This window comes from Meriones unguiculatus, chromosome 1 (genome assembly GCF_030254825.1).
Source record: "Meriones unguiculatus strain TT.TT164.6M chromosome 1, Bangor_MerUng_6.1, whole genome shotgun sequence".
NCBI lineage: Eukaryota > Metazoa > Chordata > Mammalia > Rodentia > Muridae > Meriones > Meriones unguiculatus.
Window position 1 is genome coordinate 58,671,525 of NC_083349.1, and position 26,385 is coordinate 58,697,909.

The window sequence follows — 26,385 nt, forward strand, 5'->3', positions numbered from 1 at the left end:
ACAGGCTTGTAGCATCCTACCAGGCTGATGCTAGAAATGCTAACTCAAATGTGTAAGAGTCAGCATAGAATCAAATTCTCAGCGTCAGCATGCAAGCCGATGTTGTGGGTAACTGATGAGTAGTATTAGACAGCTGGTTTCTATTATTTTCATGTCTCCTAGAAATGAGCCTCTGAGAACCTACTTCCTAGAGCAGCCTGTCACATAATGGTATAAAACCTCATTTGCTGTGTATGACAGAGCTTGAGTGCTAGGTATGTCGTTTCCACAGGTGGGATGTAACTTCACAATTTGCACTTGAGATATAGCCAGGATAATGTTGACTGGGCTCACCAAGTCGGTTCCCACAGTTAGTTCACTTTTTAAATATTCTGTTCCTAAAACACAACTCAAGGTTTGTTGATTGTTGATATATATATAAATTACAAGGTCTTTATAGCCCTGTCTTGACCTGGAGCTTTCTTTGTAGACCAGACTGTCCTCAAACTCAGAAAGATCTGTGTAGGTATAAGGTTATTGTGTAATTCAAATGCTGATTTCTGTTACCCTCCCCTCCCCCATATCTGGTTGCAGTTATTGTTCTGAGAATCTCCTGTCTCAATGTTGTGTAAACACTGCTCCCCAACTGTCCCGATATGCCAATAAAGCAGCATATAGTTAATCGCTGAACAGGGGAGAGAATAGGGCTGAACTTCCTGGGGAAGAGGAGTTAAAAGAGGAAGTAGGGAATTGAGCCAGGGGCAGAAGTCCAGGAGGGACTAGGAGTAAGAGCTTGGCCAGGAAAACTACAGAGCACAAGTATTTCTGGGCTGTATGCTGGGAAGAAGCCAGATTAGCTTAGGGGTTAAGAATCAATTAATAACTGCTCAGTCACTGTGTTGTGAAGCTTATTAAACATATATAAAAAAGTCTCAATTATTCATGTGATAACCAGGTTAAGAGAGAAACTGAGAAGCAAACACAATTTTATAAAAATAACTTTAACAGATCTGCCTGCTGAATGCTAAGATTAAAGAACTGGCCCTTTTTCTTTTTTACCTGTAGAACTGTTTATTCCAGGCTCTTCAGGTTTCCAAGACTGTTTTTTGTTGTTATTGTTGTTCATAAGCAAAATAGAGGTCAGGAGATTTTTATGAGAACTAGGCGAAACTGTGCCCAATAAAGAACAATTATTCTCTTTTGGCTTCAGTCCTACAGCATTTTCCTATGGTCACACTGCTCCTTTCCCATGTACTGCTCACTGGATCACTGTTTCCTTAAATCAGTCATCTTTAGGATAGCGTTAACATGTTTGCCTTCTTTATTCTGTAAATTCACTATAATCTAGACCCTGAAATCCCTGAAGCCCTATCACCAACCTATATCTGCACGAGATTGAGAATCATCTACTAGAACTCTGGATGTATCCATTAGATAACTCAGCTATTTAAACACCTAAAACATGAAACATCTAAAATGCATTCAAAGCCCTATCACCAATCCTGATCTACATGAGTTTTAGGCAATCTGGGCACATCTGTAACTCAGGTTATTAGATAACTCAGGTATTTTAAACATCTAAAATAACACATTCAAAGAGAACTCATCCTGTGTTCTTAAACCTGCCACTTCCTTTCCCAATTAGACTATAAACTCTGTAACAGCAGGCACCATGTTGGGACATTCACTGGCTATACCCTTGAAGCTTAGCATAATAGAGTTCAACATCTGAAAGATGAAATGCACTCTTTAACAGATGATGCTGTGAGAAAGCAATAGCAAAGGCTAGGCATGATTCCTGTTCTCAGACTGAGTTGCTGGTGTTATTCTGGGATAACTGCTGGCCATAAAGCTCTGGTCTCTATTGCACACACATAATTCCATTTCAGTGGTCATAAGAAACAGAAGACATCTGTTGACTTTACAAAAGCATTACATTTTTACCATTTACAAGATTTGGGAAACATTATTTTTGTGCTTTTTGGGAGGGGAGAGGGATGAGATGGGTCTCACACCAATGCCCAGACTAGCCTGGAACGCACTATGCAAACCAGAATAGTCTTGAATTCACAATTCTCCTGCCATGAATCCTTAATTTCTGAGGTCGCAGGCATGAGCTACCACACCCAATCTCAAAGAAGTCTGTGAAGATGTGGACAAACACAGCTGTTCTTAGAAATATGTAGCAGACATTCTTTTAACATATAATTTTATGTTAGAATAACTTTTTTAAAAAAGTCAATTCTAGGCCTCTTGCTATAGGCGGACTCCATGAATATATATGGAAGAGAAGAAGGGAGGCATTCCCCATGGAGATGGCAGTTTCACTTTAAGAATAGGCTGGAACAATCTCTGGTGTGTCCTTCCCTTTGGCTAGTCATCCAGAGTGAAGTCAAAGGGTTCAAAGTCTTTCCGGAAGCGGCGAGCCAGGACCTCCTCCTCCTCCTTACTGATTTGACACTGCCTCCAGTCAGCCTTGTGGGGTATGTTGAGAATGGCTTCACTGGCCAGCACCTCCCTGCAGAGTACAGAGAAGACAAAATGAGGGCGCTAACTGAAAGCCACCCCTTCCTCAGTACCATCTGAAGCGGTGCAGATTGCTTACTACTCACTAAATGAGTCCTAGACTAATTTAAATGAAATGAAAGCTCATTTAAAGCCCAGTCTAAACCACTGGGTGAGGTCGGAGAAGATCTGCAAATCAGAGATCAGTGATTTTCTGATTCCCTTCACACGGGCTTTTAGAACTTGGCAGAACAAGGTGAAAGACCTCTCTCTCATCTTGGTGTTCACCACACTAAGGTTTGAATTTGCAACTCTGTGACCATGGGCATGCTACCTAACTTACCTTATGGTACAATATCCAATAGAGTAGCCACTAGTCAGGTGTGGCTATTTAAATTTAAGCTCTAATTAAATAAAATTTAAAAATTCAATTATTCAGTTCATTTTCTTTTTATTTTTAACTATATTTACTTATTTATGTGTATGGGTTCATGTGTGCCATAGCACCCATGTGGTCAGAGAACACATGGTGGGCATCAGTTATCTCATATCACATAGGTCCCACAATCAAACTAAGTCATCAGGTTTGGCAGCAGGCTATCCCATCTCACTGGCCCCTCTGTGTTGCAAGATATTTTATCATACTGTGAACCCTGAGATTGTGTTGTTTACTGAAAAAAACCTGTTTCTAGTTGTGGTGTGGCTCAGCCCTAGCACACACCTTTAATCCAACAGCTTTCAGCTTGAATTAACTAAAATCAACCATAGGTCAAGAGTTGACAGGAAGTGAACACAGGAAAAGAATCATAGAGAGTAAGAGGAAGTCAGGAAGGACAGAGACACAAAGGAAGTAGAAGGGAGGGACATTCAGTTTGAGGGGTTTTGAGATAGTGTGGAGAAGGAGAGCTGTCTTTGGCTGAGGAGGAAGGTCAGCTTTCTCTGCCTCTCTGAGCTAGCTGATCACTCCAGCATCTGGCTCCTGAGTCTTTATTGGTAATATCGAACAACTGAGATTTTGTTAGGAAAAAACACCTCAGTCCCATTTGCATGGATCCAAAAGTTAGATGTAACTTATGATCACTGTATTAGTGCAGCTTGCATTAAGTTCTGTTGGGCACTGCTCCAGGCACTGGCAACTGGAATGATGGGATATAAACAACAGAACTGGGAGGTTAAATGAAACAATGCATGCGAGGTTCCTGCCCGGGTCTGACCCAGCACATGCTGAATGGTGGCACTTTATTCCAACAGGAGCACTCTCACTCTGTCTTTTCCCTCTTCAGTCTATCCCTTAAGTTCACTCTTGGCCCTTCAAGGAGCCTTCCCCTTGAAATGAGCCTTTCCTTCTCTGAGTTCCTCCCTACCTGTTCACGGTACATCAATTTCTCTATCACAAGACTGTAACCGAGATCTGCTCTAAGACTAAGCTTCTGGAGATGGACCATTCCCTAGTTGGTTTTTCACTGACTGTCCTTGCAGCCCACCACCGTGCTTATAATGGGTCCAATGAAATATACGAAATACAGTGAAAGCATACAAACCTCCCAAATTGCAAAGGAAAATTTTTTTTAATTCTGTAGAAAAGCTTTTCTCCTGTGTCCAGTTCAACATAAAAATACGGTGCTCCCGGCTGTGCAATCTGAAGTAAACAGAGTTGTATAAGGACAAGTAAAACTTTTATATTAAAAAAACTTGTTCATCTCCTGTAAACTCCAATTTAGCAGAGAATTTGGTCTAAAAATTTAAAAAGTTAGACAGTTTCAGAGCTAGAGTTTAAAAAGCCAATATATATATTCCCAGTTGTACCTATCCTTCTAAGCTCCCATTTCAGGAAATGCCTTCTTTCTTTGTTTATCTAATTCATGTTGTTTACATATGTGTGCATCTATTCCCATGTGTGCAGTTACACACGCAGGTGTGTCCACATGCCTGTGGAGGCAGAGAATGACACTGGGTGACTTTTCAATTCTTCCCACCTCATGCTTTGAGACAGGGTCTCTCCCTGAGCCTGCATCCTTTCAGCCTAGCCAGAGAGTCTCTTGTCTCTCCTCCTGAGTGCGTGCGGCACAGGCACAGTCCTAGTACTTGACCTTTACAAGGCTGCTGGAAATCAAACTCAAGTACTCAGGAGCCATCTGCCCGGCTCCACGAAAAGTCTACTTCCTTACTCTTCTTAGGACAGCACCAAGACTTTGCTATGATGACATATCAATATCTCATATTCTATCTTATCAATATCCCATATTCTAGTACCAAACAGCCCACTCCTTAGTATTTTTGGAATGGCTTGACAGTAAGTACCTCTGACTCAACATGTCAAAAATCAGATCTGAACTCCTCCCTGAGATCACCACCCCTTCCTGCTTCACCTGTTTGATGTCTGAGTGCTCTGGAATTTCCAGCAGCATTATTTGTTGCTCCTGTGCCTGGGTAATGAAGGCATCCTTAATGTCATCTGTAACACAGCAGCTGAGGGGCACAGGAATGACCTGGATTGGTATGGGAGGAATAGAAGAAACTCTTTGTACTTGTTTCAAAGAAACTGTGTTTTTAACATCTCAGGAAAACAGCAAATCCATCACTGGGGTGGAGAAACACCCCTCAGCATAAATTCTCCTCAGGCCAAATGGCCTCCATCGGCCTGGCTGTAGGACTTAAACTTATGAGAGCCTGTCATATATAGGAGCCAAGTTGTCATTAGGAAACACTCAAGAGAGACCACTTTATCTCTAAGCCTTTGCCAGCTCCTGCATAATGTACGTGGCAGAGTCAGGCCCATTTGAACACTTAACAAATGCACCAGAAAGACGCTACCACCAAAGAAACAAATCACTCAAATTCCAATGTACTAGTTTCTACTTCTAAGCCTTCATTCATGCTGGACTGCCACACAAAATATCCACATCTTACCGAGCAAAGGCCATGTCTTCATCTTCCTTGGAACCTTTCGTAACTACACATTCTTTCTAAACAGGGCACACACTTTCCTGCTGTTCACTTAGCCCCAGCATGAACTTCTCTGTAAATCTCTGGGATTATCAGCAGATAAATCCTAGCCCTCTAAATGACCACCAGTTAAATATTATCATGAAAATAATAATAAATGCCCTAAGTATTAAATCAAATACTGAAGTCATCATTATTTAAATATTTATCAATCTCAAGGTCCCGAGAATGAGCTCCAAGTTCTTGGGCAGAAAAAACCCACCTGAAGCTGGAGGTGATGGCTCCTATAATTTCTTTCAAATAGAACCCAGCGCTTCCCTCGACTCTTAAAGAAGCGTTTCAGAGTAGCTTTATACTTCTCCACTTCTTCCACAACCTCTGCCGAAAGCTCCACCACTGACTGGTAGTGTCCAATGGGCAGGATGAGCACATGGTCATCAGATAAGCCTCCTTTGGCCAGGGCGAGGTAGCACTGAAGAAGAACCACAGCATAACACAGCAAGCCTATATGTATGATCTTCCAGACAGAAAAACCTAGACAGACATTTACCTGACGGACAGGAGAAAATGCTCAAGATGTGTCCCTTCCTCCCAGACAGGAGGACACCATGTACAGAGCAGCCTCAAACTCACCATCCTCCGGACTCAGCCTCCCAAGTACCACACCTAATCCAAAAGTCTTCGAGTCTTCTTCCTTCCTCCCTTCCTTCCTTCTCCTCTTCTATTTTTTCTTTTCTTTTGTCAAGATAGGGTTTCTCTGTGTAACTGAGCTCTGGCTGTCCTGGAACTCTCTCTATAGACCAGGCTGGCCTTAAACTCACAGAGATCCACCTGCCTCTGACTCCTGACCCAGCCTGAGATGCTCTTAATACAAATTATATTTTTAAAGACTTGATTTTAAAGTTTAGAATAGGAGCTAGAGGGATGGCTCAGTGGCTAAAAGTACTGGCTGCTCTTCCAGATGACCTCAGTTCAACTCCTACCATCCCCACGGTGGCTCATAACCATCTGTAATGCCAGTTTCCAGGAATACAATGCCCTGTCTGGTCTTGGAGGAAACAAATATATCCGTGGTGCACTGACATACACACACACACATCCGATTTTAAGGTCTAGAACAGCTTTTTTTTTTTTTTTTTTTAAGACCAGGCTTGAACTGACAGAGATCCGACTGCCTCTGCCTTCCCAAGTACTGGGATTATAGGAGCACTAGAACAGCATTCTTAAGTATCTTTTAAAGAAGGGGATCAGTTGTAACAAATTTCCATGAAACTATCAAATGAACTAGAAGCATACAAGAAGAGTTTGGTTTTAAACACTACAGATTAAAGAGACCTGGGTATCCCTTCCAGGATCTAAACTTTAAAGTGGATTTCAGTTACTATCACCTTCTCTTCAACCAGAAAAAACCACTTATTTCAAAATGATTTCTTCCTTCCTCCCCAGGAACACCCAGCCCCACATCTATATCCTTAATATACTCTGGGCTCATAAAAACAGCTAAGGTAACATGTTCAGCATGCATGTTCCTACAGCCGTGATGTGCAGACTACATTACACAAAGTAAAAAGAAGGAAGTGGACAGTCTAATAGTGTGGGGAAAAAACCTCAAACTCAGACAGATACAAAGAGGCAGAGAGCTCTGTTTTCTAAACAATGATTGTCTTTAATAGAAACACACACACAAAATAAATCTTTAAAAAAAAAATGAATGCCTCTAATCCCAGCACTCAGAAGGCGGAAGATTAAAGTCTAGCCTCAGTCCAGGCAAAAACAATAACAGAACAAAACCAAAATCATCAAAACATGCTGTATCGTTTTAATAGTCATTGTTTGAGAGGAAGATCCTTTGAGGGAACAGGCAAAGGGCCATGGAATATCAGTATAGTTGAGTTCACAGGTACTTACAAAAATTATACTTTTAGTGTGGTGGTCCCAAAACTAAGGCTGAATGAGAAAGTCTAGTAACAAAATATATACTGACTACAAACATGCTCCTCCTTGATCTACTGACAGAAAACTAAACATGTCCACTGCTGATTTCTCACGACTTAAGCTCACCAAAACCTCAAGGAGCATGGCATGGTGATACACATGTGTAACTGTATCTACTCTGGAGGCTGAACAGGAGGATCTCAAATTCGAGGGCAGCCTAGGTACAGAGGAGGGGCCTCATTGCCAAAAGCCAAACAACATCCTCCCCACATCCTCAGAGGCACTGAAAGTTTTTATTAATACCCACTTTTTATTACATTTCTTTGAAAAGATTACTGTAGAAGCCTTTGTTTTTGAGCCATTTCTTTATGTCACAGGCTACTACCATGAACATAAGCCTTTTTTTTTGTGGAGGGGAGGAAAAAGGGGGAGGGTCAAGACAGGGTTTTTCTGTGTAGCCTTGGCTGTCCTGAACTCAAAGTCACCAGGCTGCCCTCATACTCACAGACATCCACCTGCCTCTGCCACCCCAAATGCTGGGACTACAGGTGTGTGCCACTGCACCCCAGCTGAACATCAGATTTTTATAGTGTGCATTCTTCAGATATTTAAAGGCTAGACTAAGCAGCTACCAACATCTCTAATGTAGTACGTCCAGTTCTTGTGAACTGTTTCCCACTTTCCCAATCTGTCCCTGCCCTTTCGAGCCCTGTTCTATACTTGAGTAGTCTCTAACAATGTAGAAAAGGCCTAAGTGAATGTTCCTCTTATAGGATACATGGACTTGCAATAGCTGTTCTGGACTCAGCAGACTCTCCCACTTACCACTCTGTTCCCATGCCATTAGCATACTTTATGTACACTCCTGAAGAAGGAAAGCACAGCAAAGGCAGAGAAAGCCAAAAGGAAAACGTAATAAAAGAAGAGCAAGAAGAATGGCTGCAAGAAGAGACTGCAAGCCCTTTGCTAGAGACTCAGAAGGACAGTGCAGGGCAATGTAGATTTGACTACTAGGTAGGCACTAGTCTAGGATAAAATGCTCTTGAGGCCTTCTACTTGGCACTTGGAAGCTTGGTCAAAAGCACCACCAAAGGTGCCATTTGCTGGCTTCAGATATAGAGGACCTGTTTCCTGGGGAATAGACTGTGGAAGAAAAGAAGGGACATTTCTTCCCAAACTCTAGAAGAGAATGAGGCCAGGCCATCCACCCCAATCCCTCCTCTTCTATTGTAGGCTCTTGAGTCTCTTAATGCTTCCCAAACAAAAGGCAGTTCAATACTTGCCTCACTACAGGCTGAGTACACTACAGGCTCACTTCAGGGGTGAGAGAGAATGGCATAAAACAATCCAGTGACAAGGAGCCCAAAGCTGATCTAAAATCGGCACAGCCACACAGTAAAACCTTGTCAAGCTTACTCTCAGGGTTCATCCACAGGACCACAGGCCAACTGTGTGTCCCAGGCCTTGACTCCAGAACACCTGGACATCGTACCAGTAATTAAGATGCAAAACATACATAGGAAAGTGTAGACAGTTTGAAAGCCAAGTGAAAAACCAATGGGAGACTCCAGTTGGTCTACAGGAGGACACAAAAAAAGAGCTTTCGGTTGTTAGGGTGAACGAAGGAAAGTCACCTTTAGGAACCAAAATTCGAAGAAATCAATGAAAAACAGATGAGCACCACCAGGCCGCAGAAACATCACACATGAAGCATGCCTGAGGGAACATCCAAAACCAGGCGCGGGGGTGGAGCTAGAGTGCAACTCTGGTGATTAGAGCTCTCTACCGCAAGAAAGAGACCATTATCTTTACAGAGCCTGAGTATTTAATATCTAACCGAGCTGCCTGGAGAAAACTACCCTGAAATATGAAACTGAGTGACTGCCCTGAGACATACGATATTCAATGGAGATTTATCTAGCCTGGTCACCATACTCAGGATCATCAGCTCCATAGACTAAGTCAATACCAGCCAATCATGGGACTGAAATCATTCTAGATACATCAGGTATGGTATATAGTAACAAAGCTACATACTTATGATGGCTTGGTTGTCAACTTGACTACACCTGGAATTAACTAAAACCCAAAAACGGAGGGCACACCTGTGAAGGATTTCTGCTTAATTAGAAGTGGGAAGATCTACTTCTGATCTTTGAGCTGGAAAGATACACCTTTAATGCAGATCTTTTTAGCTTGGAAAACCTACCTCTAATCCGGGCCATGCCTTCTGCTGGAATCCTATATAAAGACATGGAAGAAGAAAGCTTTTCTCTTTGCCTGCTTGCTCTCTCCCTGCTAACAAGACCATTGTTTCACTGGCATTAGAGCTTATTTCTTTGGGATTCCAATATATACTGAAGACCAGCTGAGACATCCAGCCTCCTGGACTGTAAGCCATTCTAATAAATAACACACACACACACACACACACACACACAAACAGACACAAACAGACACACACATTCCAGCCCCAAGGGATCCAAGGCCTGAATCCTCAGGCACCAGTGCTGATATGTACATATACCAACAAACAGTCACATAAACATGATTAAAAACAAAATAAAATTTAAAAACTAACAAAATTAAATTCACACACACATGCATATATATATATATATATATATATATATATAGAGAGAGAGAGAGAGAGAGAGAGAGAGAGAGAGAGAGAGAGACTGACTAGCACAGCCCTTGACTGGCAAACTGAATTTATCACGTTAGTTTCTTTAATAAACTTCAGACCCTTGTGGTTTTGATTGTTTGTTAGACAAAACCTCACTCTGAAGCCCAACCTAGGCTAGAACTCATTATACAGTCTAGGCTGACCTTGAACTTCTGACAATTTTCCTGCCTCAGCCTCCTGAGTGCTGGGATTACAGGCATGACCCACAACACCGGTCTAACACTATCAACATTTTAAATCTAGTATGTATATATAAGCAACACATGACTGCCTTCACTATTTACTATTTAAAACAGGAAAAACAGTAAGAAATATTTAAAACAGTGAAGAATTAAGAAACTCAACTCAAAACTCCATGAAACCTAGATGAATCTAAGAAATATACAGGAGATTTGTCCTATAGAAGGGACAGGAAGGAGTGCTGGTGAAACCGATTCCATAAAACTTATAGCATCCCCAGCTCAGATGTAGCCATAGACTCAGTCTCCAAGTGGTTCCCTAATAAGGGGAGCAGGGGCTGTCTCTGGCATGAACTCAGAGACAGGCTCTCTGATCACCTCCCCCTGTAGGGTGCAGCCTTGCCAGTCCAAAGAGGAAGACAATGCAGCCAGTCCTGATGAAACCTGATAGGCTAGGGTCAAATAGAAGGGGAGGAGGACCTCCCCTATCAGTGGACTAGGGGAGGGGCATAGGGGGAGAAGAGGGAGGGAAGGTAGGATTGGGAGGAGATGAGGGAGGGGGACACAGCTGGGATACAAACTGAATAAATTGTAATAAATAATAATAATAATAATAATAATACAATTTTTAAAAAAGAAAAAACCCTATAACATCTATAATCAAAGAGGAGGACAATGGGCCAAGTATGCATCTCAATGGCAGAGTTCTTGCCCAACATGCACAAGACTGGGGTTCACTCTCCAACACTATCAAGAAGGGAGGGGAGACTTAGCCAAACTCTCATGTTGCTGGTGGGAGCACAAAGTCATGTAGTCATCTTGAAAAGTTCAGACAGGGCTAGAGAGACCTTAGCAGTTAAGAGCACATACGACTCCTACAGAGGACCTGAGTTCAGTTCCCAGGATTCATGTCAGGGTTCCAAGGCCTGAATGTACACACTTGTATACCAACATGTACATACAGCAACAAGACACTCACATACACATGATTAACAACAAAATATCTTTTCCTTAAGTGTAAATACAAATGTGCCAAATTGAGCTATTCTATTACTTAGTATCTATCCAAAAGAAATTAAAATATACTACTTTTGTTTTATACTCACAAATACATGCAAACATTATCCAGAAACATTATTCCTGAGAGCCATAACAAAATGTCTATCAAATAACTAAAACATTATGTCTGTAAAACCTTGATTAGCAATAAAAAGGAATAAAACATTTATACATGAAATACAATATGAATGAACCTTAAGAATATGATGCTAGTCAAAGAAGCCAGATACACACATGCACGCGTATACATACACACATACACACTATATGTTATGATTTCAGTTAAATGAAATGACTGAACCCCACAAACCTAAAAAGATAAAAAGCATTCAAGCTGTGGCCAAGGCTGAGGATGGAAACTGTAAATGAATCTAAGAAATTTTACTGGACTGATGGAAATGCTCTAAATCTCTCTCTGTGTGTGTACACACATATATATACATATATCCATATATGTATGTATGTGTGATATATCTATGTATCACACACTTTTTTTTTGTTTTTGAGACAAGGGTTTCTGTGTGCCCTGGCTGTCCTGGCACTTGCAATGTAGACCAGATCTGCCTTGACCTCAAGAGATCACCTACCTCTGCCTGCTGGAATTAATGGCATGCACCATCATACCTGGCATCTAAACCTCTATTATGTGATATTTGCATAATTCAATAAGCTTACTAAAATATCAGTGAATTGTACTCTTAAAAATGAGTATATTTTCATGGTGGTTACACCTTTAATCCCAGCACTTGGGAGGCAGAGACAGGAGTATTTCTCTGAGTTGGAGGCCAGCCTATTCTACATGGTGAGTTCCAGGACAGCCCATCTCAAAAAGAAAGGAAGGAAGAAAGGAGAAAAGGATTGAGAGAGGGTGGGAGGGAGTAAGGGGAAAAGTAGTAAATTTGGTAAGCAGATCAGACACCATGTAAAGTTAGTAAAAGCCAAGTACCTATCTATGGAAGTAACTCACATGTGTGCCAATGTTGACCACCAAATGCTTTTCCACTTCAGGGCTGGCAAGGCAAAACCAACAAGGTCCTGGAGGCTGAGCTTCACATGGAAGAAAGGCAAATGTTGTTATGATCCAATCACGACAGACGTAATCACCCTACAGAATCTATCCTTGTGGCTGGAGAGATGGCTCGGTAGGTAAAGGCGCTTGCCACACATGCCTGCCAACTTGAATTCCATACCCAAACCTATAGTGGAAGGAGAGAACTCACTCTAGAAATTTGTCCTCTCATTTCCTCATGCCCACCACAGCACGTAAACTCATCCATACCAACAATAACTAAAGACTTTAAACACATAATTCATTGTTATTCAGAGTTGTCTCATCTAGACACACTACCAAGATTGCAAAGTGCTGTCAAATGGCCTGGACTTGTATTTCTCACTATGACTGCCCAATGCCTGGCACCATTTTCATTTGTTTATTTTTTGTTTGGTTTGGTTTGGTTTTTCAAAACAGGGGTTCTTTGTGTAACCCTGGCTGTCCTGGAATCATTGCACTCTGTAGACCAGGCTGGCCTCAAACTCACAGAGATCCACCTGCCTCTGCCTCCAAGTGCTGGAATTAAAGGCATGTGTTACCACGCCCAGCTCCCTGGCACCATTTTCAATGAAACTAAACCTCCATTTGAAGCCCTCTGAATTGATATTCAATCCACAGGTAGGTGGTCCACAAACAGATCATCACTATTGACTAAAGCAACATGCAACTGGCAATAGGCTGCAATGAAAGAACACTGACCTGAGTGGGGGCCATCTGGCACCCCAATTCTAGTCCCAGCTATGACATCAGCTAGCCACATACCCATGGGTTTACCTTCCTAAGTTCAGATTTACCTCTTTAAAAGAAAGAGGCTCTCAATGAAAGCATCCGAAAGTCCTTCTTCTCAGCTAGATTACACTATTATTTTATGCATTCACATCAGTTTTCTATTCTTACCATGTTTTACAAAGACAAAAAGACCTTTCCCTATAGTTCTTACAGGAAAAGTCTCAAACAGCCCAATGCCATGCCATTTTTTTTTTCACTTTGCTCCTAATGGCACCGTAAAATTTTTCTTTGCCAGAAGATGCTCTCAGCAGAGCCACTTTCCAAACACCCCTCCCCCAAACAGTCACGGCTCACAGGGAGGCCAGGGGACTCACGAGGCTTTCGAGGCTGCTTAGCATGAGGAGGCTTGTTATCCCTGCCTGTGGATGACCGTTTCCGTCCCTGCTTGTCATTCAAATCGAAGAAGAACTGACAGGTTGATTCTTCCTGAAATGGCCAATGGGGAGGGGCGTGTTATTCAGCTAGCCTGTAGACAAGTAGCCAGCCAGCAAACAAAAGGGAGCTTTCTTGCCACTCACATCTATGTTTCTGCTCAGCCTTCCTTGCCTGCTTTAGGGAAGAGAAGTATATTCCTAGCCCTGACGCCTGGCCTCTCAGCCCCACACCTCAGCATACTTACCCACTAACAAATTTATCTCTTCTATGAAATAATCTAAAATGCAAGGTGTAGGGCAATTCTTTTCTAAGAGCAGTATGACCCCAATTACATTTTTTTCCTTTGTCTTCCAATGACATAGAATAGTACTGAAATTTCAGAGAGGAAACAAGTCTGATCCAGTGTCAACTAAGGAGAGGAGAGGGAAAGAGCCATTAGGAGGGAGGGTGAAAAGAGAGGGCAAGAAACTGTTTGGGAATGGACAGAAAAGTCCACGAAAACAGACCATGCATCCTAACATGAAAAGGTGATTGGCCTTGCTTTGGTGGGACAAAGTTTGTTGGTTTCCTTTTTTCAAGACAGGGTTTCTCTGTATAGCCTTGGCTATACTGGACTTGCTTTTTAAACCAGGCTGGTCCCAAACTCACAGAGATCTGCCTGCATCTGCCTCCCAAGTACTGGGATCACAGGTGTATATCACCACGCCTGGTTTGAAGGTTATTTTCTAAAGCCTGCTATTAAGAAACCTCTTCAAAGTAAATCTTGTATCTCTACTAGAAATTATTATAAAATCCTAAGTCTCTGCTACCAATGGACCTTTGCCTTAAAAACTGAGAATAATCAACTTCGGACAAGGAAGAACAGTGTGAATCGACTTGGGCAAACACTCAACATGTAATTGTTAACCCCAAAATACAATTCAAAATTTGAGCTTGATTACAATCTATTAGGATCTTCTAAATTTGTTTTGTTTTTGTTTTTTGAGACAGTGTTTCTCTGTGTAGCCCTGGCCATCCTGGAACTCACTCTGTAGACCAGGCTGGCCTCAAACTCAGAGATCGGCCTGCCTCTGCCTCCCAAGTGCTGGGACTAAAGGCGTGCACCATAACCACCCCGCAGGATCTTCTAAATATTGTCATGATTTGCCAAGAGAAAAAAAAAAAAACATTGTGATTAAAACCTGAAATTGTTTGATGTATGAAACTATAACCTCAAAAAGCATACCCACAAAGAGCAACCTGGCCCTGAGTCCCAGCCTTCAACTGGAAATTACCTGAGGGGTAGGAATTTGTTTTCCTACAGCTGCTTCCTTTCCAGAGTCTCGGTAAGGATTCTCAGTGACATCTGGAGGCTGTTTTACCAGTTCTGCTACAGCCATCAGCTTCATGGGAACAATACTGAATGCATAAAGATACTCCAGAAAAGAAAGTGTAATGTTAGGGGAAATACTTGATTGTCTCACTCTGATCAACCTGTTATGATGACAACTTCACTGAAAGTCTCTGACATTAAGTCAGATTACAGGCCTGCTTGTGGCTATGAGAATACACAGCAGTGTAGCAAATGCCACCCCAGGAGCCTCTGCAGTGGCTAATGAGGACTCACACAGTAACAAGTGACAGACCAAAGCCCCAGCCCTTAGACAGACTAGGTTCCTCACTTGGGTAGGGGACAGTGACAACCCTCACTACAAGGCTCAGGGGGACTTGTTCAGTTTGCCTTGAAGACAGTTCCTGTCACCACATCTTTTGTTTACGTCAGCAGAATCATGGTACTCCCTTTCCGTCTTCTGAATGAACGCTCCAACTAGAAAGGGAAGCTTTCCCTCTCTGACAGTGCACAGTTCTTACATACGCTGATAACTGTCCTTAGGGATGAGTAGCAAACCAGAAAACAATTCAAATGTATTTCATAAATCTTGGGCTAATGGCATAGGATCAAAGATTTTGGCATGAATACATGCTTTACCTCAACACAACAGTGGGAATGAAACCTGAAGTCATAAGGATACACTATCTTCAGTTTAATTCTAATTAAACAACCAGCTTACAGAGGAAGATTATTCCGCCTGTTTTCTCATCTGACTGCTTATTCTGGTATTAGCTGTCTCATGCAACAGTCTAACTTTTAGCACTAGCGAAACATTCCCAGGGAAGTGAAAAATACAACTTACTTTTCTGTTTTATTTTCTTTCACATTGCACTATTTTCTAAATTCCAGATATAACTAATAGCCAAGGAAGGCCTAATATACATACACACGTACATACGTACATATATACATGTGTGCATGCATGAATGTTTTGTTTTGTTCGCTGTTGTTGTTATAAGGTCTTAGTATGCAACCTTGGCCGTCCTGAAACTCACTATGTATCCCAGGCTGACCTTAAACTCAGAGAGATCTGCCTGTTACTACCTCCCGAGTGCTGGGATTAAAGGCGTGCACCACTGTGCCTGGCTTTAAGAATATTCCTGAAAGGATTTTATTATCTCAGCTAAATGAAGCTTCGAGAAGCAAGTACACATATCATCTGAGGGCAAGCCCATACATGAGCAATAGATGCAACCACATGGGTGCAGAAAGAAAAGAAGACCATTTCTTGCTGTCATATCCCACAGAACCATGCCTTTCTCTAAGGCCTCCTACAAAGCACTCAAGGAAACCTAACCTTTACAGAGGACTTGCTGAGGCTGCTGGGAACTCAGAGTTGGAGCCAGAATATCTGAAAGCCAAGTAACCAACCAACCACTTAAATCTTTACCTTTTTCTTTTCCGGATTCCCAACACTGGCCAGCGCTATGAAGCGAGTGGCATGCTGTGCACTTTCTTGTAAAACAACATGGTTTCTAAAATGTATTGGAAAGATAACAGCCCTGTCACTTTATTTTATTTAACAAAACAGTAAGTCTTATTATGGCATTTCATACATGAGTCTTTCTACTCTGCTTTAATTCATCCCCTTTCCCCAAAAAGCTCCTCCTCCTTCTTTCACTTCATCCTAATTGGTACCACAGACAGTGGTGAGGGATGGGAAAGAGAAACCCTTAAACGCTGCCGGGTGGGAACATGAGCTTGTGCAGTACTCGGGGGCCGTCTCACAGACCAAAGTCAAAGCCGCCAAGTGACCCTGCTGTGTTCAAACAACTCGTCCATGTTTACATCTTCACTCGGAATAGTGGAGCCACCTAGCCTTTCAGCTGATGAATGGATTTAGAAATGGTGGACACACACACAGAATTTTCAATTATAAATAACAACAAGAGCACAACATTTGCAGGAAAATGGACTGAACTAGAAATCATTATGTTAAGAGTCATGAACTACTTAGAAAGACAAATACTACACATTTTCTCTAAAACCTAGATGTAAACGTGTGTATGCGTGTGAAGCAGAAAGTGAGAGGGAGCACTCTTAGTGAGCTGGGTGATGAGCAGGGACAGAGCAGGAGACTACCATTTTACTTCTGATTCACAATTGTGAAGTAATAAGATTCCACAGGGTCATGAAAGAGGGAAAGTCTTGAATTCCCCTCAGGTCATCTGACCTCAGAGAAATTACCTAGCACTCTGATGGGACTTATGTATCCCTAATCTCGTAGGGCCTGATAAAACAAATGAGATCACACCTCTGAAAGAACCAAAACTCCAACTTTTGCCCTTTAAAAAGTTGTAAAATGAGCAAAATGTTGATTACTGGAGCCAGATGATGGAGTATGAGGGCTACGTTTACTAAGGTGGATTGCCAGCTTCCTGTTCCTGTGCTAGGCCTTCCCTTCCATGATGGAGGCTCCCAGAATTATAAACTAAAACAAGCCCTTTCTTCGTTAAGTTGATTTTGGCCATGATATTTCACCACAGCAACATAAATGAAACTAACACAGTCAATCACTTGGTTTGGTGCGTTAGTACTAGAAGGAACCAAGATCTATGGCTAAAAGTGAACAAGATGACGTAAGTTTATAGACAACCATGAGATGTCACTCACCTGTACGGAAGTCTCTCGTAATACGACTTTTCCAAAGCAGCAAAATGATACCTCGGTTTCAAGCTTAAGGCAAGATTGGAGACCAAAGCAGACCCACATTTCTTGGTGTCTACTTCTCCCTAGTAAATAGGAACCTGGTTATCCACACAGACTCAGGAATGATGAAAAACGCAAATGCAAAGAAAAAAAACGTTTTGAAATATCTTTCAAATTCATATACAGATACAAATGTATACTGCAGGATTTGCACAGTGAGCTCCATATCCCGGGCAATAAACATATAAAAGTATTGAAACATTATAATTACAGAAATGGCACAACTGTTGGAAACCAGAGGGTACTAGGTAAGGCAATCAATCCCTCCATAGTAACCTCTGAAACACACATTAAGACCCCTTTTTGAAAACAGGTCTCTCCCTAGAGCCTATAAACCATCATCTCCAGAGCATGCTTTATAGAGCACGTGTATCTGATAAAGTTACTAAGTCATGGTGAATGCAGAAAATAAACACTAGTATCCAGAGAACCTGGGAGGCAGCAAACATTCCAGGGCCTCATGAACACATAAGCCTTTCTTTTGTTCAGTCAAGAAAATGGCACAACCGTTACACCTTTGTTAAAAAGCTTACAGGTACCTTTAACCCCAGCAGATGCAGGAGGATCTCTGTAAGTCTGACATGGCAAGTTCCAGGCCAGCCAGGGCTACATAGAGACCCTGTCTCAAACAAAACAAAAAAAAAATAGAAGCTTGCAAGTAAAATATTTTATCACAGTAGATTTGTTCACAGAACACTGCTGGCTTTGTCTCCTGATTTCCTTCTTCAAGTCTCTGCTAAAAGGTGGGTGACTGACCTTGGACTTAGTGGCAGCATTATGAAAATTAGCTAAGTAGATTGTTTTCTTTCCCATAAAAATCTTGTATGGTTGTTTATAAACGTTGACCAGTTTCCACCCCTGCTGCCCCATGCTGACTTTTATGTCTCCCTAGAATGAGGAGCTTCCTTTCTAGAAGTGGAGGAGCCACAGTTTGGCAGGGGAAACGAGGCTCCTTTCCTTTCCACACTCTCCCTGACAACGCCTGGCATCTTGCTGACTTTTTGGTCACAGACACTTAGTGCTGAGTCTGCAAGGACTGATCTACATATACACACACTCTGGAACATCACTCACAATTCTGAATCTATCTGTGAGGGCCTTATGCTCAAATTCAATCTTACATTTCCCTCCACTAAGACTCAGCTGATGCTTTCTACTCTTACACAACCTTCCCAAAGTCTTCCTTAGGCCATGTCTATAGTTTACTGGTAACTGTCCCTTCTCAAGACTGTAAAAATACACAGGCGGGTGCCAGGGGATGCCAGAATAATAGTGTTCCTAACAGAAATTCATTCTTCAGCACCTTGTTCCCATCTATAGATGTTTACATTACTAGATGCAATTTCACAATGACCCAGTTTTAAAATATATTTCGGTAGCCAAAAGCCAATATTCTGGAATGGAGGGAGGAAATAAATGCAACTGGAGAGAAGTCGATAGCTATAAATCTTTCCACTGAGAATTAATAAACTTGCAGAGTATATAAAGAAGGCTAAGGGAGGATACTTGTAGAGAACATAATTTCAGGAACCATTCGCTTATCATTACCATTCAGCAATCTCATCTGTAAATTGTATTTTTATGAGATCAGCTTCTGTTTTTGTCAGTAGACGGAGCTTTTAGAATCTTGAAAATTTGCACAAAACATTTCTAGCAAAAGGTATTAAGAGTTAAAATATTCAAAATAAAGAGAAAAACTTTAAAATTCAACTTAAGCCAATATAATTTGCTTTAAACTTGCAACAAATAAGCGCTACTCACAGAGGAATTCCCGAAGCTCCCCACATACTTGGGCCATGGGGACGTGAGCAAGATATCAACACCCTTGAACTGGGATGCTGAGCACAGCATTGTTGTCAGGGAAGACACATCCTTGGGACTAAAACTGTAACCTGGGACTGGTTCCTCTAAGGACTCTATGCCACTGATGTATGCAATCTGTAGCCCTGAGCTTCCAGTGAAGACTCCTTTTCGACCTGGGTTCAAAGAAAAACACCTGAGTTTTAGTAGAAACTGCTGAAGGACACATGGCACTCACTCTCTTTGCCCATGCCTCCATCTCCTGCCTTTCCACTTGCCTGAAGGCGTGTACTCCCTACAGCTCCCCTCTGGCTGCGTGGATCCAGTCTCCTGGTTCTCCCAATATCCCTGTTCCATATATTTGAAGAGCTCTTATGTGGAGGCTGCTGGTCACTAACTGGAACTTCCGGTGGCCTCTCACCCTTCACTCAGATTCTCTAAACCTGATGTTTGCACACTGAACTGAACTGGAGCACCTGTTTCCCCTCAGCAAGGTTCTCTTAGCTCCTTGATTCCCCCTCACTCACTTCCTTAGTAGCCTGACCCTCTTCTCAGCTTAATTTTCATGTGTATTGTACCAACTCCCCAAAGTTTATACTAATTGGTCAACTCTAGAAAGAACTATCATCTGCAGCGCTTCAGGCTATCATAGGTCCGACAAGACCACTGCTGAAAGACATGGCTCAGTGCACTTAATCAAATAAAATGGGTGACAAATGTAACAATGCACTTAATACAAACTGAAAAAATACACAAGTCAGGCCCATGTTCAGATTTCAAAATGTCTGTCCCACAACTGCAGCTAAAAACAAGCAAGCAAGTGGGTGGGGGGAAGGAAGGCGCAGGCACTAAGGGCACTGGCTGCCCTTCTGGAGGATTTAGTGCCGTTTCCAACCCCACGTGGCGGCTCACACAGGTCTGTAATTGTACTTTCAGGAGATCTGAAGAGAACACACCTGTGGCACACATATAAACATATCTGTAGGCAACACACCTGCACACAGAAAATAATCATCTTTTTAAAGAAAGGCTGGTGAGATGGCTGTTTCGCAATCTAGAAACCTTAGCTCAATCTTTAGAACCCATAGAGATACAGTTCAGTGGCAGAATACATATTTAGCAAATGTGTGAGGCCCTGGGTTTGATCTCCAGTAATACAAATAATAATATAATACTAAATTTTAAATCATATTTTAAAAACTTTCCCTCAGCAATTTGCCAAAAGGAGTCTCACATAATTGGAGAAAGCTGAAATTGTTTCTATGAGCACCACAACTGCAATGCAAGACTAAATTAAGCAAAGACAGACTATGGTGGAAAGGGTGAAGAAAGGCTTTTCTAACAAAGGAAATACGGCCAAGCAGTGGTGGCGCACGCCGTTAACCCCAGCACTCACGGCAGAAACAGATGGATCTCTGGTCTACAGAGTGAGTTCTAGTAGGACAGCCAAGACTAAAACAGAGAAACTCTGTATCCAAAAAAAAAAAAGGAAATACAGATGCTTTTTAGAGATGGAAGACCACAAAGAAATGTGAAGGAAGCACTTTAGAAAATAATGACTTGAATGATCCAAAAAACTGTAAACTAACAGCAGACGGTGCAGAGGAGGGCAATAGCAAAACTTGACAATTGCTTTTGTTCTGAAATTGAAGAAATGCAGAGGGCTGTGAGCACCTTTAATCTGGAATTAGTGTCCCTGAAAGTGGAAAAAAAGACAAAAGAAACAAAAACAAAAATAAAAAACAGGATGAACACTATAAATTTGAGTTGCCAAAGCCTCAGATTGAAGCCTACAGTAAAGCTAGTTAGAAGCCAAATTAGAAAGTAAAGTATATGTATCCAGAAAGACCTGTGTAAGGATGCAATTTCTTTTATTTGAACATAATGTGTACATTAAGTTTCCATATATTGTGGCCACAGAATTGGTCACTCTGGTTCCTGTACAGGAACACAAGGAGACTGAGGGGAAACAGACAATGAAGAAAAAACATCATTGTCCAAAGGGGTATAGACACAGGCTTTGAGGAAAAATCTTCACCAAAGGGAAAAACAAAACAAAATCCTTACTCTCTCAAGCAGTAATGGCAGAAGAATCCAGTCAAAAGTTTTCCCGAAATATTAATCCCTGGAATGTTTTTACTAAAATTCATTTAAAAAAATTTTAACTTACCCAGGTAAGTAATGTTTTCAGCTAATTCACAGCCATCAGCATCCTGGAAATATTTTATTGTTTCCTGGTTATTGGCGCCAAGCACATATGTCTGAATAGGAGCTAATGAGAGAAGCAGACATGCCACCATATGGTTAGTGGATCTGAAAATTGAGTAATGTTTCCTCATAGGAAAAATTGTCACAGCGAGAGCAAAGGGCCTGTGTGTTCCTTCCATAGCCATTCTCAGAGTGGAACATGCTCACCAGTAAGATCCTAATCCAGCTCTACGGCTTGACTGTTAAATGATGTCACCAGGCCAAAGATGACCATGGTAAAGTAGATGGTCAATGTATGTATGTGTGTGTGTGCTTATATATACACACACACATATATATATTGAAGAAAACAGCCTAAAATGAAAGCACTTGATAAAAAAACATTTAAGCTAAAACAAACAAACAAAAAAAAAACAAAACAAAACAAAAAAGCTTACTTGGACTTATTCAGTTCTTGCCATTCTAAACGAGCATTCTATGGGCAGAATGAAACTGAATGCAAAATGTAAAAAAATGGAATATATATATATAATTATTTTCGGCTCAATGCAGGTTCAAGAGGGACATAACACTCGTCGTTATTTTCTTTGTTTTAGACAGTCTAACATGTAGCCCAGGCTGGCCAGTCATGGAGTTAAGATATTCCTACCTTAGCCTTTCAAGTACTAGCATGGCGGGCATGTGCTACCAAGGGCAAGAGAGAAACTCTCCAAAAGCAGCTACGCTCACCAATGCATGAGAGAAATCGTCAGCAACTACTGTGTGACAAACAGCCCGACAACTACAGCCCCTGATACTTTGTTAGAAAGCACACATTAAATAAAAATAATTTCTGTACCTCTCTTGTTGCCAGTCTTGTACTCCTCCCACTCAGCATTTTGGAGAGAGCCAAAAAAATTTCCTACACACAACAGCAGCTAAAATGAGTTTTTTAAAGACACATGAGATTAAAACCAAAAAAATTAAACATTACATTATTGGCTGTAAAATTCAGCTAATTACTCAATTTAATAGTCTCAAACCAAGCATTTATTCTTAATTAATTTGTAAAATTTCAAAACATCTTTAAGAATAGTTAATTAACTGATAGTTCTATGAATTATTAAACTCTTATGCACTGTCTATCAAATCCAAGTTGGGGGTGGGGAGAGAAATGAACTCTCAGAAGGCAGAGTGTAAGTGCTTTCCATAGGTTCCCAGGGCCTTTTTATACTTCTCCTCAATTGCAATACTCAGTGGTGTTGAAACACTTAAAGAATCCTTCTCTTAAATGGGAAGCTTAAATATAAGAATTCAGAAATGTGGGGCGTAAGAACACATTTGCTGCCTACTGTTTTTACTTAACCTTTAACCCAATGAACAAATTCTCCCCATGCCTACAATGCTCTCCTGTATCCCAGAAATTCATAATCTACTTGGCAGCCACACACACAACATTCATTTCCAGTTCTTCCTTTTGTGAAGCATTTGCACGTTTTCTGATCTAATCCACAGCACACACTCATGAAGCAGATGTGTGCTTACCAAACCCTGGTGTCAGAACTGTCTAGATTTGTTCAGTTTGTTTGTTTCTCTTATTTTTTGGCACAGTAAGAAAGTAACAAGATTTACATTCAAACAGTATAAGGAAATGAACAGTATATAGGTCTCCCTTAACACATCAATCCATAACTACTATTAAAAAAAAAAAAATCAACCTAACAAAAAATGAAGAGTCAGCCATAAAATTAACAAAGAACCTACACTTTAATGTTTGACCACAGTAGTAAAATTTCAGGAAAAATGATCATCTTACGTCAAAGTTTCCACTTTTCTTCTGAATTGTTCGAACTCTACTGAATAAAACATCAAACTTTCCTTCAACATCTCCACATGCCAAGCTGCAAATGAGAGATGAACATTACAGCAATTCAGATCTGTAGGCCCAGCACATGGGTACTTGTCTTCTGGATTGGAGAGATGAACCAGGCTCTGCTGGAGTCCGCTGATGTTTGGTGCATATCAAACATTCCTAGCCACCAGGCTGAGTTTCCTGAAGATCTCACCAACATCTCCAGTTTACCTAGCTCATACTTAATACCTAGCACTTCATGTCTTCAAAACTGAGCCAACTCCTTCTCATTTACAGACTTTGAGAATGGGTTTATCACCAACTTGATCACTAAGAGTCAGTGAGTCCCTTATTTAGTCTGAGTCCAAGTATCCTGTTCTCCAAAGGTTTTTCAGAACCATTCTCTCCTCCTTACTTCCACTGCCTGGGCCTCACTGCACAGCATCAGTTACCAGTTAGTAAACACCAACTGAACAACTAACTACACTACTAAAAGCCCACTATGCCGAATACTGTCCTGAGAACACAGCAGAATTGTAAGAGCAGGAAGACTCATTTAAAGCCTCACAGAGTTTACAACAAGGTAAGAGAAGCTTCAATCCTAACAAAGGCTAAGGCAGGACGCAAGCATAAAGTGTTATGGAGCAGGAAGCAGAAATGGCAAAAGCTGAGGTTTATAAGGTGGACCATCCCAAGTTATAATACGACTTGTTCTAACATTGATGTTCTGACTTACATAGTCCTTTGTCTGTATTTTACTCTGGGGGAGGGATTATGTTGGGAGGGTATACCTGTGCCACGGAGAGAGTTCTCTCCTTCCAGCATGTGTGTCACAAGGGGCTGTACTCAGGTCATCAGGCTTGCTGGGAAATGCTGCTACTCACTGGGGCATTTCATCAGCCCTTATTTATTTTAATGCCTTTTAACTAAAAATACTACAGTTTCTACTGTTTTGTCAGTATGTCTCTCTGGTGTTCTTTTATTGTTCCTACCACTGAACATTTTCAAGCAGCATAATGATATGCTTGTACATGTTTCATCAATACTTTTAAGACCAGTAAATGATGGTCTAGAGGAACAGTTAACTACAACTGAAAGTGTAAACACGGGCAATGGCCAGTGGACACTAGGGAAGAGAAAAACAGATGAGGAGCTTAAAGTATGAACACAAACTAAGGAGGGAAGTAGGATGGGTGATGAGGGAGAAGTAGGAATGAAGGAGGCCGAGCAACCAAGAGTTATGATGAGGCAGAGGTAGAGAATCCTAGTTTATCTGGTTTGGGATGCAAGATAGACTGTACTTGATAAACTAGTGCTTTCTGTTTTCTACTCATTCAACACACAGCCATTAGTTTGATGTTCCTTCCTAAAAACATTAAGTGGTGCCCAATTTCCTGTAGAAACAGTTTTTCCTGAGGTCCTGGCCTGTCTTTCCAGTACTTTCTCTAAGTTTTCCTAACTAAACTCTTCCCAAACTGCAGAATGATCACTCTGTCCCCGCTCTTCTCTAGGAAAGCGCTCTCTCACTCTCTCTCCCCCCCGCAACAGCCCCTCTGTACTCATCCTCAAAACTTTTCCCATCCATCAAGGCCTAGTAAATCTCTGTAGCTTTCCTGGACAAAAAAAACCAAAAAAAAAACAAAAACAAAAACAAAACAAAACAAAAAAACCACTGTCTTTCAAAATCTCAAGAACCCATATACCATTTCAGAACAAACTCTGTCATAACTACTATGTCGTCTAATTTATTCTCTAAGAGCCGCTAAAATCTTTTCAGTCCCCGTTGATTATCAATTCCTGGAAGGCAAACTCAATATTCACTATTTGAATGTGGGCCCCTTTACAGCTCTTTCTGATCCCAATAGCTGAAAACGGAAATTCAGAGTGTCCTGTAGTGGGAGTTCCTCACAACCAAAACATCACCAAGCTCTACTGATTACACGTGCTTAATAAACCATCAATTCCTGGGCTTTCTCCCTCTGCCATCACTCTACCTAATCCTAGCTGCCTTCGACTTTGGCTCTGAAGACACCAGGGCAAAACAGAAGTGGGACAGGAGAGCAGGAAGCTTCGACTCCAGCTCCCAGAAGCCCCGCGACCTCCCCCTCTCCCTCCGCCTTCCCCTTCCGGTCTGGAGAAAGCCCCCCGCCCCTCCGCGCGCCCCTCGCCTTTTCTCCTTTCCTCCTACGTCCCTGAGTCTACCGATGCAAGGGCACTCACAGACGCAGCGGCTTCTGATCCATCGGTAACGACAGCCTGTGCAGGCACGGCAACCCAAAGCGTGGGACACGGGAGCGCCTCCAAGTTAGAGCGCTGGAGCGCGGAAATATGACATCACACAGCTCAGCCAATGAGCAATTACCTAACTACAGGGCGTGCGGAGGGATAAAACTCTCTCCGCGGTTTTATGGTGAGCACTGTGCAGTGAAAGGGATGGAGGAATGAAAATATATATATATATTGCGTTTTCTTGTGTTTGTTTTAGAAACATTTGGAGTTAGTGAACTGCGCGCGCGTGTGCGTGTGCATGTTGGGGCCAAAAGAGGATGCTGATCCTTTGGAGCTGGAGTTACAGCCCGGAGGCCTCTGATGTGGATTCTGGTATCCAAACCATTGTTCTCATAACAGAGCAAGTGCGCGTAGCGGCTGAGACGTCTCTCCAAGCCTGGCTGGGGGTTTTGTTTTTGTTGTGTTGTGTGTGCACGCAGGTGTCTGTGGAGGCCAGAAGTTGACGTCAGGAGTCTTCCTCCATTGCCCCACCTTATTTAGTGCGATGAGGTATCTCATTTAAACCCAGCCTCATCCGATTAGACTAGTCTAGCTAGCCATTTTGCCCAAAAGACCCCATAACCCTGCTTTCTCAACTCTGGGATTGCCGATAAGTGCTGGGGATCCGAACTCTAGTCTATGTTTTTGTGGTAAAGGTAACTGAGACATCTTCCTACGTAGAAAACCTTGATT

The 26,385-nt window shown here is 41.8% G+C and overlaps 1 protein-coding gene and 1 non-coding gene across 2 annotated transcripts; both read right to left on the reverse strand.

The window, feature by feature from the left end:
- Positions 1–1,894: 1,894 nt before the first annotated feature.
- On the reverse strand, positions 1,895–25,746 carry Cwf19l1 (CWF19 like cell cycle control factor 1). Its single transcript, XM_021644663.2, has 14 exons — positions 25,645–25,746; positions 23,389–23,473; positions 22,432–22,510; positions 21,556–21,657; positions 19,347–19,561; positions 17,490–17,608; positions 16,267–16,351; positions 14,779–14,919; positions 13,444–13,555; positions 12,257–12,336; positions 5,693–5,902; positions 4,854–4,973; positions 4,026–4,123; positions 1,895–2,497 (listed from the first exon to the last, which is right to left on the reverse strand). The coding sequence occupies exons 1-14, from the start codon at positions 25,665–25,667 to the stop codon at positions 2,353–2,355; spliced, it is 1,614 nt and encodes a 537-aa protein (XP_021500338.1). The 5' UTR covers positions 25,668–25,746; the 3' UTR covers positions 1,895–2,352.
- On the reverse strand, positions 5,160–5,305 carry LOC132652042 (small nucleolar RNA SNORA12). Its single transcript, XR_009589537.1, has one exon. It is a non-coding gene; the product is annotated as a small nucleolar RNA SNORA12 (small nucleolar RNA).
- Positions 25,747–26,385: the final 639 nt, after the last annotated feature.

What these genes read in the sequence shown, in the direction of transcription:
- Cwf19l1 (XM_021644663.2), bottom strand. Translation starts at nt 25,667, where the DNA reads ATGGATCAGAAGCCGCTGCGTCT. An exon ending in CAAGACTGGCAACAAGAGAG is followed by an intron (nt 21,658 to 22,431) that starts GTACAGAAATTA and finishes TTCTCTCATTAG; the next exon opens with CTCCTATTCAGACATATGTG. An exon ending in GCCATCACCTCCAGCTTCAG is followed by an intron (nt 4,974 to 5,692) that starts GTGGGTTTTTTC and finishes ATACCAATCCAG; the next exon opens with GTCATTCCTGTGCCCCTCAG.